General features: G+C 39.1%; 1 protein-coding gene across 1 annotated transcript in view; it reads left to right on the forward strand.

The window, feature by feature from the left end:
• Nucleotides 1–12885, forward strand: part of LOC126334744 (WD repeat-containing protein 13-like) — a 57012-nt gene that overhangs the window by 6060 nt on the left and 38067 nt on the right. Inside the window, exons 3-6 of the mRNA XM_049997293.1 lie at nt 2177–2293; nt 2406–2570; nt 2653–2806; nt 2900–3066. Of these exons, the coding sequence (XP_049853250.1) occupies nt 2177–2293; nt 2406–2570; nt 2653–2806; nt 2900–3066 (603 nt within the window). The remainder of the gene's footprint in view (nt 1–2176; nt 2294–2405; nt 2571–2652; nt 2807–2899; nt 3067–12885) is intronic.

Raw genomic sequence — 12885 nt, forward strand, 5'->3', positions numbered from 1 at the left:
TGATGATAAATGATTTGTCTAATTATTATGTTCAAGTAGTTACAATGATGCATTCCATCAAGTTGGACTGAGCCACTAAAGGTTGCATATGTATCATAATAATGGAAAATCCAGGATGGAATGTAACAGTATTATGAGGAGGAAAGTTGCTACTCACTATATAGCAGAGATGCTGAGTCGCAGATAGGCATTGAGAGAGTCCTTTTGTTGTGCCTATCTGCTACTCAGCATCTCCTCTATATGCTGAGTAGCAACTTCCCTTCTCATAATAATGTATCATAATATTTAGATACACCATAAAGAGAGAGCAGTAACAAGGAGTGAAAAATGTAATTCCTTCTTAAATGTATTTCAGCAGCACTTTCAGTATTGTTTTCCTCGCAGGCCATAAAGGGGTAACTGAGAAAGAACAGTTTTCACATCTTGATCAAAGTACTGTTTGTCAGGTGGGCGATGGTACCAAATTCAGAGTTCTAAGAATTAGTAATTGAGGCTGCACTACAGTCGGTACTGCGACTTCCTTTATGTCATAAAAGTAACTGAATAGCAGCTCCTGGCATGAGAAAAATTTACAAAAGTAAAAGAAATTGTTTGATACATTATTAAAATGGAAAAAAGAAAGTAAGAAAACTAAGATACTGTTATCTATTTGCAGTCATGAGAAATAAAAATAATTTAAAATTAGTGACCACCTTATCCAGCGAATTAATATTTTTAGTGCAATTATGGATACAGGAGAGAAATCTTGTATAGTACTAAGGGATATCAGCTTCAATGAAAAACTCACTAAAATGATTACAGCAATAATCAATTTTAATTTTTCCCTGCTGAATCTTGTGAATTTGGCAGCCTTTAAGGATTGTTGGTGAATAGTGCAAACAGCCACAATTACTTTTAAAAGTGCTATATTTCAATCTCATAACCATTTTCTGGTTATCATGCCAATCTACAGATGGCTAATGTTTCTGATTTTCTACAAAAGGCTAATGTTTCTGATTTTCTACAGAAGCATGTTGTCTGAAGCTGTGTTAAATATTTTTGTGTAGTGCAGGAGCAGACAACATACTGCTGATGAAGGCATCAATTTAATCGGAAACATTAGCCATCTGAAGAGTCACATGATAGTGTAAAACCAGTTATGGCATTGAAATAACATGATTTAAAATCAAATGTATTTGTGGCAGCTGGTTGCATTATTCATCAGCAGAACAGATTAACACTTTAACTACAACAGAATGCAATGCATACAGTTTCTGACATGGAACTCTTGTAAAAGCAAAATTTTATTATCCCGGTCTGATTAAAGGGTCAGTGGAGTTGATCATTTTAAATTCTTAGGACTGAGAGTGCATGGAAGACTATCTTCAAAGTATTATGTTCAAGATCTGTAGAAACTGAATGCCGCTGTCTGTACCATAGAAATGATGTCCATCATCTCTGACATTGAAATCCAGAGGTTTGTTTACTTTGCTTGCTTTCACTTGACTGTCTTTTGTGGTATTACATTTTGAGGCAATTCTCTGCACTTGGCAAGAATATTCTTAGCTTAAAAAAGGGCAGTGTCGTTTGCAAAATTCATGTAGCCTATTGTTCAGTTATTACAGAATATGATTTCTATACGAATTTCATGCCATTCGCATAAGAGTGGTGCTAGTAGTGCCACTGTGAGGATGAAAATCAGGCTTCCTTTAGGCAAACGACAGGATGGTTCCTTTGAAAGGGCATTGCCAATTTCCTCCACCATCATTCCCTAATCTGATGTGACCAATGACTTTGATGTTTAGTCACCTCCCCCAAATCAATCAACCAACCAATAAATAAATAAAAATGAGGAATGGCAATGATTCACATGTAGCTAATTGATAAATTAGTTTAAATTGTGTGTGGTGTACAGACACGTGTAATAGTACAGAAACTTTGCTAGCTTTTGAGACACCTCACTTTTTCTAGTTTAAGTACACACACAACTAGAGAGACACTCAAATGAACACTAATTGAAACTCTAGTAAACTCTCTGAACTGTCACATGTGACTATGCACCATGCACAAATCAGCTGTAGGCAATGTTGTCTTTCACCCCTTTTGTTTATTTAGGTGTAGAGCAGTACAAAGTGTCTGACTATAAGAAGTATTGTACATGTGGGTTAAATTATGTGTGGTTGTTATTTGCTTACAGGATACAGTGTTGCGAAAGCAGTATATCAAAATAAGAAGCCAACTCCTGCAACAGAGGTATGGCCTATCATTTGATCAGAGCAGTCTCCGTAGCAGGAGTGCGAGGAGTAGCAGTCGGGTAAGAAAGAAACTGTTCCAAAGAATGTCAAGCCTTATGTAAATTAGTAAATTATTGCACTATCCATAAAAATGGAGAATTGTTTCAGTTGATGTAATTTATGCCAGGGTAGATCAGCGAATCTCCTGAGAGCTCAAGACTACAACAGGAAAGTATTATGAGTGAGCAAGGAATAGTGGTACCTACAAAACAGGCAGAGGCATCACGAGCTATTGTGGGTGGCACAACAATCGCTGAGAACTATGCTTTTGTTGGAGTGCATCATATATTTGATCAGGTAATTGTTAATGTGATATTTGGAGGAATAAATCTTTATCCTATGATGTGTTTCTTGCAATAGTGTTCTCTTGCATTTTCAGCACACAGCTGCTGTCACAGTATTGAAATTTGCAAATAATGATCGTTCTCATTTATGTTGTGCATCTTTTGATGGAACTGTTTCCATATGCAATGTGACAGCAACTCCTCCATGTGTTGAAGTTATTTTGAGAGGTCATAAGAAAGCTGTTACAGGTGTGTCAGTTACATAAAATATTGAGCTATACTTTTTCCACTACTGTTTATAATTGTGACATGAAAATTAAAATAAGAACAATTAATTTGCAGATTGTGATTGGTCTGTTTCAAATGATCTAATGGTAAGCTGTTCACTGGATGGGACACTGTGCTTATGGCATGTGGCAACGCAGAAATGTTTAAGAGTTGTTAAAGACCAGATGGGTTCAGAAATGCTTTCCTGCCTCTTTCAGCCAGCAAATAATAATATGGTTGTTGTATCCTTTTGACACATTCAACAAAAGGATATCAGACTTAATAGCATTCAGTATTGTTTTGGACTTTAGATTTTTATTCTGTTCCATCCCTCCCTGTCACCCTCCCCTCTCGTGTGTGTATGTTCACTTGAACTTGGTGTTTCGAAGTATTTCTTATTAGTAGCAGAACACATAAGTCTATTTACAAGCTGAGGTAATAATAGTTTCAGCAGTTAATAAGTTGACACTCCTTATCTTCCCTTACAGTATTAATGTCTTATTTTCTTCTAACTATTTGTGCTTGTACCTTTTCTTTTAGATTCATGAAGGTGATAACAGAAACTTAAGATTCACTTATGTTTCCCTTGTTACTAAATCTGAACTAATGAATGACTGCCAGTTGAGAAATCACTCTGAAATTGTTAAGTAAATTCTTGAAAACTGTATGTTTTGACTAGATTTTAATTCTATTGGTGATTGATATTCAGCTCATAATGACTAATGAACTGATATTATCAGAAGAGCTAATAATATATATTTAAGTAAGTAAAGCTGTCCTCACACTGAAGGTAGGTTCGAACACTAAAGTTCTTTACAGTGTGCAGTCCTGTTGGTATATCTTTGCCTTCCTCTGACTTTTGAACTGACTTATCCAGCCAATAGTAAGTAGGCTTACTATCTTTTTTGGGTCCTGAAACATTAACTTCATTTATTCAGTTGTACCCTCCACTAGATATAACAATAATTGCCTCAGTTTTAGTTCAAACAACTTGGTTCATGTCTAGCACTGTGGTCTGATAGAGTAGCCTCTTTAGCAGCACTCTCCAGATCACTGTTATTCCCATTTTTGGCATTAAGAAAATCTCTTATATTTGGTGAAGCAGTAGTATCTATAGCACTCCTATATTTAGCTGTTCACATAGTCTTTAGTATCACCCTTTTCTTTATGTGCAACAGATAATTCCCCTGTTCATAGTGTACAATTTCAAAAATTCATATTTGTGTTGCATGTTTACATTAAACACACTCTTTCTTTTTACCCATTGCTAAATGATAAGACAAAAAATGAATAGAGATAAAATTATCAAAAACATGTAGACAAGTTACTTCACACATAAAAGCAACATAAATACAGTGCCCCTGCTGTATTACCAAATGAATAAGTGAAAACTGGTAGAACAGTTAGGCACTCCTTCCCATTGCCATCAGTGCTTGCTCCAAGGTCGGCTCAGAGAGGCACAGCGTAAGAGAATGTTTAAAAATGTGAACTCAAACATATAGGACTAAAGTTTAAAAATTAATAAAATTAAAAAAAAAAAACTTCTTCCCAGTGGTAAAATTTTCAAACAGCAGACATTTTTGTAAGCCCAGAGAGCACTAAAAACCAGAACTGTCCAAGCTAATACTGAGCAAAAGGTAAGCCTAATTATAGGGAGAGCTACAGTTTAATGTTGACTCGAGAAAATGATTCAACTTGACAATTTTCAGATTAATAAATCATTGCCAGAATTGAAGAAAAAAGTAAGTGTCAAAAAGACATAGGCTCAACAGAGCATTGAACTCGAGTCCACTGGATTTGTAGTCGGGCAGTTATTCACTTAGTCATAGAGTCACATTCAGCATACTGTAAAAACAGTATATTGACAGACTTTAGGACAAGGATGGAGTAGGCATTAATAATAGAGGTAGAATTTTCATGACTTTTCGTGTTGTAAAGAACTTTTTAAGGAGACCTTGTAGAAGGGGAAACTGATTTAGGATTAGTAAAAGAGATGGACAAGGGACACCATCTCTACAGTGCTTTCTAATCTGAGTCTTGAAAAAGCTTCAAATGTCTGGTTACAAAGGCAGAAAGTCGACCTAGATATGTCCGTGTGCTAATGATATAGCTAATATTAGCAGAAGAAGAGTTTCAATAGAGACAACAATAAGTGGCCGGACAGAGGCCACACTTCCTAGAGGTTTTGCTATTAATGAAATTAAGACTAAGTACATGAATTTCAGGAGGAAGGAAAATAATAACTTTGATAAACCGTGGAGTGTGATGCCACTAACATAGTGGACGAGAAGACCAGGGCTCTCCGGGAGAAAACCGAGATGCCTGATACTATCAACAGACAACTACAGGCACAAGCACCAGTGCCACCTGGACTATACGATCTGCCTAAAATACTCGAGATCCACTAATGGAATGCAGCGGACCAAAAACGGAATGCCAACACTTTAGCAGATTGCAGTGAGCAAGAGTGAACCACAGGGGGAATGCCTGGCACCTCAGACAGAATTCCAAACACAGCAGACCAAAGATGGAACACCCAGGAGCGGGTCTGGTGGCTGCAGACCACACAGGGAACACTCAGAATGAAAGCATATGGAAAACAGAATGACAACATCCCAGAAGATCACAGCGAGTGGGCATGGACTGCAGAGGGCATGCCTGCAACCACCAGTCGAGGAGGAAGGCCACAGACATAAATACTGGATCAGATCCACTAGAGGAACAGTCTCAGGTTGCACCTGATGAAGGTTACGAGCTATGTTACCAAAATATCATGCAAAGATGACACTGGTATCCGGCAGAACACCTGACAATCCGAGATGTCATTAGATTACCGGGGAAGCCTGACAAGTTACATCTGCAACTGGTTTCAATTTTTAACATGTGCAGAAGTTGACTGTTTATGACCTAAAAGGACAAATTCCATGTCAACTGAAATAAAGCAGCACATCTTAAGTGGTAAATAGATGCTTCCACATATTTAAGAAATTATTGGCTTCTAGGTAATTAAATAGCCAGCTGAAATTTGAAATTTATAAGGTCATGATCAGGCCAGTTGTAACCTACAGTTGTGAAACATGGACACTAACAAGTACTGATGAGCAGCAGCTCAGGATATATGAAAGAAAGGTTCTACTCAAGATCTATGGGGCAGTTTAGGATAACAATGGTCTTAAGAGATCTAGAACAAACACTGAGCTGGATTGCCTCACACAAAGAGTTGACATTGTGAGAACAGTAAAAAGTAGGAGAATAGCCTGGCTTGGAAATTTCCTTAGAATGGGTACTGGACCAACAACTAAAAATGTTTTTGAATGGAAACCTGCTGAAAGAAGGCAGACAGGAAGGCCGTAAAGTTGTGAATAGATGATGTGGAAGAAGATATAAAATCTCTGCGTCAGAAGATGGCTGACAACTGTGCTGAGAGAGTAGAATGGAGGAAATGTGTTGAAGAGGCTAAGACACATGCAAGGTTATAACACCATAAGAAGAAGAAAGATAGAACTTATCAAGCAAATTTATTACTTTGCACTTATGAAAGTATTGAAGTTTTTGGTCTTTAAATTTTTTGTTTCTCTAGGTACTGCTAGACCGGACTGTTATATTTTGTTTTGTCCCATTTGTAATTGTGACAGTTATGATAGTAGTATGTACACCAGACAGTAGCATTATCTGTAAGTCAGGAGTCAGTCATATCATCGGAACTGCTTATAATAGCATAGAATGTTTGTAATTGTATTAGTGATTTGAAGGAATTATTTGTGACACTTCCCATAAAGTTTTCACTCTGTAAATCTTCACCAATATAGATTCTTAACACTGCAGACCTGAAAAAGGCACTTGCAGTGGGGACGTGCAGCCAAGAAGACAATAGTAGCATCAAATACAGGAGTCTTTCGTTGATTAGCATAATGTTTTGATAGCTCACTGAGCTTGTTGACAGTTGGAAACTTAGCTGAAGGACAGTAGCATTAAATTCAAATCCATTTTGTGCTTGCATTATGTATTACTGCATTAATTTAGTTTACATATGTTATGAGAGAATAGAGACTTTAGTTCATACATATTGCAGGATTGGACCCTCAGAAGGACATGGGAAAGGGCAATTAACAATGCATCCAAATGTAAAGAAAATAAATTCCTGATATGAGTTTGTAATCATAATGAACTTAATTAATAATTCTGTTTGTGTCATATCAGACTTTTCTATCATATTATATGTGTCAGCTCTTGATACATTCATATTATTTCATGTTACATGTTTCAGCTCTTGGCATACTCTTGGAACCAAAAGCTGGTTGAAACCAAAAATAAGTAGCAGTGAAACTGACAATGGAATATGTGCAGAGGGGATAGGTTTGACACTAGTGATGGCAGTGTACTTATCACTGTAAAAAAAAACTTCATACTATATAATATATACTGAATATAATAGAAGAAACATTCCATGTGGGAAAATTATATCTAAAAACAAAGATGATGTGACTTACCTAAAGAAAGCGCTGGAAGGTCGAGAGACACACAAACAAACACAAATATTAACACAAAATTCAAGCTTTCGCAACCAATGGTTGCTTCATCAGGAAAGAGGGAAGGAGAGGGAAAGACGAAAGGATGTGGGTTTTAAGGGAGAGGGTAAGGAGCCATTCCAATCCCGGGAGCGGAAAGACTTACCTTGTGGGGAAAAAAGGACAGGTATACACTCGCGCGCGCGCGCACACACACACACACACACACACACACACACACACACACACACACACACACACACACACACACATCCATCTGCTCATACACAGACACAAGCAGACATTTGTAAAGGCAAAGAGTTTGGGCAGAGATGTCAGTCGTGGCGGAAGTACAGAGGCAAAGATGTTGTTGAAAGACAGGTGAGGTATGAGCGGCGGCAACTTCCTCAAGTCCTGCCCTGAAATAAGCTCTATCCTCCATGAAATCCTCCCCACTCCACCAACAGTGTCTTTCCGCCGTCCACCTAACCTTCGTAACCTCTTAGTTCATCCCTATGAAATCCCCAAACCACCTTCCCTACCCTCTGGCTCCTACCCTTGTAACTGCCTCCGGTGTAAAACCTGTCCCATGCACCCTCCCACCACCACCTACTCCAGGCCTGTAACCCGGAAGGTGTACATGATCAAAGGCAGAGCCACGTGTGAAAGCACCCACGTGATTTACCAACTGACCTGCCTACACTGTGAAGCTTTCTATGTGAGAATGACCAGCAAAAAACTGTCCATTGGCATGAATGGACACAGGCAGACAGTGTTTGTTGGTAATGAGGATCACCCTGTGGCTAAACATGCCTTGGTGCACGGCCAGCACATCTTGGCACAGTCTTACACCGTCTGGGTTATCTGGATACTTCCCACTAACACCAACCTGTCAGACCTCCGGAGATGGGAACTTGCCCTTCTGTATATCCTCTCTTCTCGTTATCTGCCTGGCCTCAACCTCTGCTGTCCTCACCTGTCTTTCAACAACATCTTTGCCTCTGTACTTCCTCCTCGACTGACATCTCTGCCCAAACTCTTTGCCTTTACAAATGTCTGCTTGTGTCTGTGTATGTGCGGATGGATATGTGTCTGTGTGTGTGCGCGCGAGTGTATACCTGTCCTTTTTTCCCCATAAGGTAAGTCTTTCCACTCCTGGGATTGGAATGACTCCTTACCCTCTCCCTTAAAACCCACATCCTTTCGTCTTTCCCTCTCCTTCCCTCCTTCCTGATGAAGCAACCGTTGGTTGCGAAAGCTTGAATTTTGTGTTAATGTTTGTGTTTGTTTGTGTGTCTCTCGACCTGCCAGTGCTTTCGTTGGGTAAGTCACATCATCTTTGTTTTTAGATATATAATACATACTGAGATATAGACAATTAACGTGCCAGGTAATCTGGGTGGAGATATGGAGTGAAGTTGGATGCGAAATAATAATCTGATGTTTCTACTGGCCTCTCATACCTCATGCCCAGTATCACCTCAGGGAAAGTATGGAAAATAGATACTGTGTGTAAATTCCACAATCATGCTGTTGTGATAGGAAAAGATTTTAATCTGTTTTCTATGCATTTAGAATGGGATTCAGGGACAAAAAAATCTTGTGACACTATACTAAACATATTTTCTGGATATTATTTAGAGCAACTGGTGAGACACTCTATGTCCAAGGAAAATGTACTGGCTCTTTTGGCATTGAACAGGCCCAAACTTTTCAACTCAGTGGCTGTAGAAACAGGAATCAGTTATTGTAGCATCCTTGATTAGTCAAACAAAAATTTAAGGAAGGTGGAAAGATATTGCTGCTTAAAAAGTATAGAAGTGAAATGATTAGAAATTACTTGAGCAGTCAGCAGCAAATGTTTAGCTTTGGAGAGGAGAATGAAGAAGATCTGCAGCAGAAATTCAGGCTTGTAGGCCATGTACTAGATAAGTTGGTCCCATGGAAGATAGTGGCGGATGGGAAGGACAATCACTAACAATATTAGGAAGCAAATATGAAAGCAAAGAGAACTGTATAGAAGTTCAAACAAAGCCTAACCCTTGCTGGAAAAGTCCAAAGAAGCATAAGTACACCTGTGCTTGAAATATTCAGTGATATTTGAAGCAAAATCTTACCTGCTGAGTCGTCAAAGAACCCAAAAAATTGGTCCTCCATAACATCAATTAATAGAACAAATATTTTTTTCCCAGATACTCGTATATCATGACAGCACTTGAATGGAAGATGATCTAAGAATTTCCCAAGATACTAAACTCTGTCATTCACCAAAGAAGATTAGAAAGCACTTTCCATGTTTGACTGTCCCACAGATGCAAAAATGGCAGATACAGGAAAAAGTAGGTGCAGAATTTAAAAACAGTTAAAGTCACTTGATAGAAAAAAGACCACAGGAACTGATGAGGCACCTATGAGGTTCTATATTGAATATCCAAAGGAACTGCTCCCTCACCTTCTATAGTTCAGAGTAAACAACTGGAACAAAATAGCAGGCCATGTGACAGGAAATTGCCACAGGTTGTTCCAATCTATAAGAAGGGTTGCAAGATGAAAGCCAAAACTGTAGACTTATAAATTTGGTGACAATTTCTTGTAGAACTGTGGAATGTGTATTGTGCTCATATGTGATGACGTTTCTGGAGACTGAACTCATGTTTGGGAAAACAGTAGTTCAAATTGATAGCTACCACTGTTTTGATAAACATATTTTGAGAGAGAACATAAATGCACAGTTTGATTCACCTGAATTATTTTGGGCTATCAGTTGTAGTCTAGAGACTTAGTGACTGCCACAAAACAGTTCCTTGACAAAAAGAAAATACTAGTTTGTGAATTATTTGCAGACTTGTTAATTACAATATAAATAAAATTAATGTAGCTGGAACTGATTATATCAGATGAGCTTGGGGACACAAGGAATACCTTGAAATTCAGTAGTTTATTCATTAAAATATGATTCTGTTATACTCAAGATGTCCCTCGCAGATCACGAGTAATTGATCAAATTGTTATTTCCAAAATGTGTTTCAGCGCACAAACTTATGAAAACCCTGAAGCTTGTCTCTGGTCTCAATCGCAGAAAAATTCTGTCACATAGTGAACTGGACTTGCAAAATAGTGAAGTTCTGCTATTTTGTCGAAAACTGACATTCTGAGCCCGTGACTGTGTACAAAATATAGTTGACTCTTACAGAGAAGACAATAGCAAGCAGACACCTTTTACAATTACAATGCTATTTATTTATTTAAATAGCATCGTAACTGGTTTTGAAACGAACTGTTCATCTTCAGTTGGCTAGTTCACATTAAGATACATTTTACATTAGCTTTCACTCTTGTTTTCCCAAATGATGAAATTTCCTTGGGATGGTGATGTACAGAGATATTTAGATGTTTACATATGTATGTGACAGTAGGAATTTACAAATTACTGATGAGCCATTACTTACTATTTATATTCAAAGAGACTGGTTAAAATTAAGATAAACAAATAAGGAAGCCAGTTTGTTATAAAGTAATACAGCAGTGATATGATGTACATATTATGGTATACATTAGAACCAAAGTAACTGATAAGTGGTAGATGTATGTAAAGAAACATTACAACTGCGGACATATTATGTAAATATTATGGCATACATCAGAAGCAAAGTATATGATTCAGAATGGATGGACATAGATTACAACAGTGGACATTACATTTTTTTCCTTTTTATAGTGAAAACTAGTGTAAAATGTATCTTAACATGAAGATGAACCTTTCTGTTCGAAACTGGTAACAGCACTACTTAAATAAATAAATAGCATTGTAAAAAGTGGCTGGTTGCTGTTGCCTTCTCTGTAGGAGTCAACCTGCATAGTGAGAGTTCTGCCTGTACATCAGTGAAGACACATCGGCACCCACTGTCTAACATGTCATCTACCTGCTCCAGCCCCTAAATATGTTGACCAGTCCAAATGTAATACCAGAGTTTTATAAGTTGTGCTGTCAGTTCATGACTTAAAATTCATTCTGTTAAATGCTCCATGTTCAGCATTCCTCATCATAAATCAGTAGCACAGTAAAACCCACACTCAGGAGTTCCCTGGTGGCCATTTGCATTGCTTGGGATATTTGTCCACGCAACTGAGAACATTCATCTACACACTGAAATTATAGGTCTGCTCAAACAAAATGCAGGTGTCCATGTTGTAACCTATCAAAATCCATGTTATGACATACAGATTTACATTTTCTGCAATCTCTTGTCACTTAAGGCAAATGCTGGGATGATTCCTTTGATAGGGCACAGCTGGTATCCTTCCCCAACCCAAACTTCTCCATCTCTAATGATCTTGTCATTGATGGAGCATTTCCTTTCACGCCTATCACCTGCCGCCCGACCTAAAACCTCTTTCCTCGTCACCTTAGCCAGCTTCATCCTGACCCACAACTTCTTCACTTTTGAAGGCCAGGCATACCAACAATTAAAGGGAACAGCCATGGGTACCAGGATGGCCCCCTCGTATGCCAAACTATTTATGGGTCGCTTAGAGGAAGCCTTCTTGGTTACCAAAGTTTGGTACAGATTTATTGATGACATCTTCATGATCTGGACTCACAGTGAAGAACAACTCCAGAATTTCCTCTCCAACCTCAACTCCTTTGGTTCCATCAGATTCACCTGGTCCTACTCCAAATCCCATGCCACTTTCCTAGACGTTGACCTCCATCTGTCCAATGGCCAGCTTCACACATCCGTCCACATCAAACCCACCAACAAGCAACAGTACCTCCATTATGACAGCTGCCACCCATTCCATATCAAACGGTCCCTTCCCTACAGCCTAGGCCTTCGTGGCAAACGAATCTGCTCCAGTCCTGAATCCCTCGACCATTACACCAACAACCTGAAAACAGCTTTCGCATCCCGCAACTACCCTCCCGACCTGGTACAGAAGCAGATAACCAGAGCCACTTCCTCATCCCCCCAAACCCAGAACCTCTCACAGAAGAACCCCAAAAGTGCCCCACTTGTGACAGAATACTTCCCGGGACTGGACCAGACCTTGAATGTGGCTCTCCAGCAGGGATATGACTTCCTAAAATCCTGCCCCGAAATGAGATCCATCCTTCATGAAATTCTCCCCACTCCACCAAGAGTGTCTTTCTGCCGTCCACCTAACCTTCGTAACCTCTTGGTTCATCCCTATGAAATCCCCAAACCACCTTCCCTACCCTCTGCTCCTACCCTTGCAACCGCCCCCGGTGTAAAACCTGTCCTATGCACCCTCCCACCACCACCTACTCCAGTCCTGTAACCCGGAAGGTGTACACGATCAAAGGGAGAGCCACGTGTGAAAGCACCCACGTGATTTACCAACTGACCTGCCTGCACTGTGACGCTTTATATCTGGGAATGACCAGCAACAAACTGTCCATTTGCATGAATGGACACAGGCAGACAGTGTTTGTTGGTAATGAGGATCACCCTGTGGCTAAACATGCCTTGGTGCACGGCCAATGCATCTTGGCACAGTGTTACACCGTCCGAGTTATCTGGATACTTCCCA

This window comes from Schistocerca gregaria, chromosome 2 (assembly GCF_023897955.1).
Source record: "Schistocerca gregaria isolate iqSchGreg1 chromosome 2, iqSchGreg1.2, whole genome shotgun sequence".
Classification (NCBI taxonomy): Eukaryota; Metazoa; Arthropoda; class Insecta; order Orthoptera; family Acrididae; genus Schistocerca; species Schistocerca gregaria.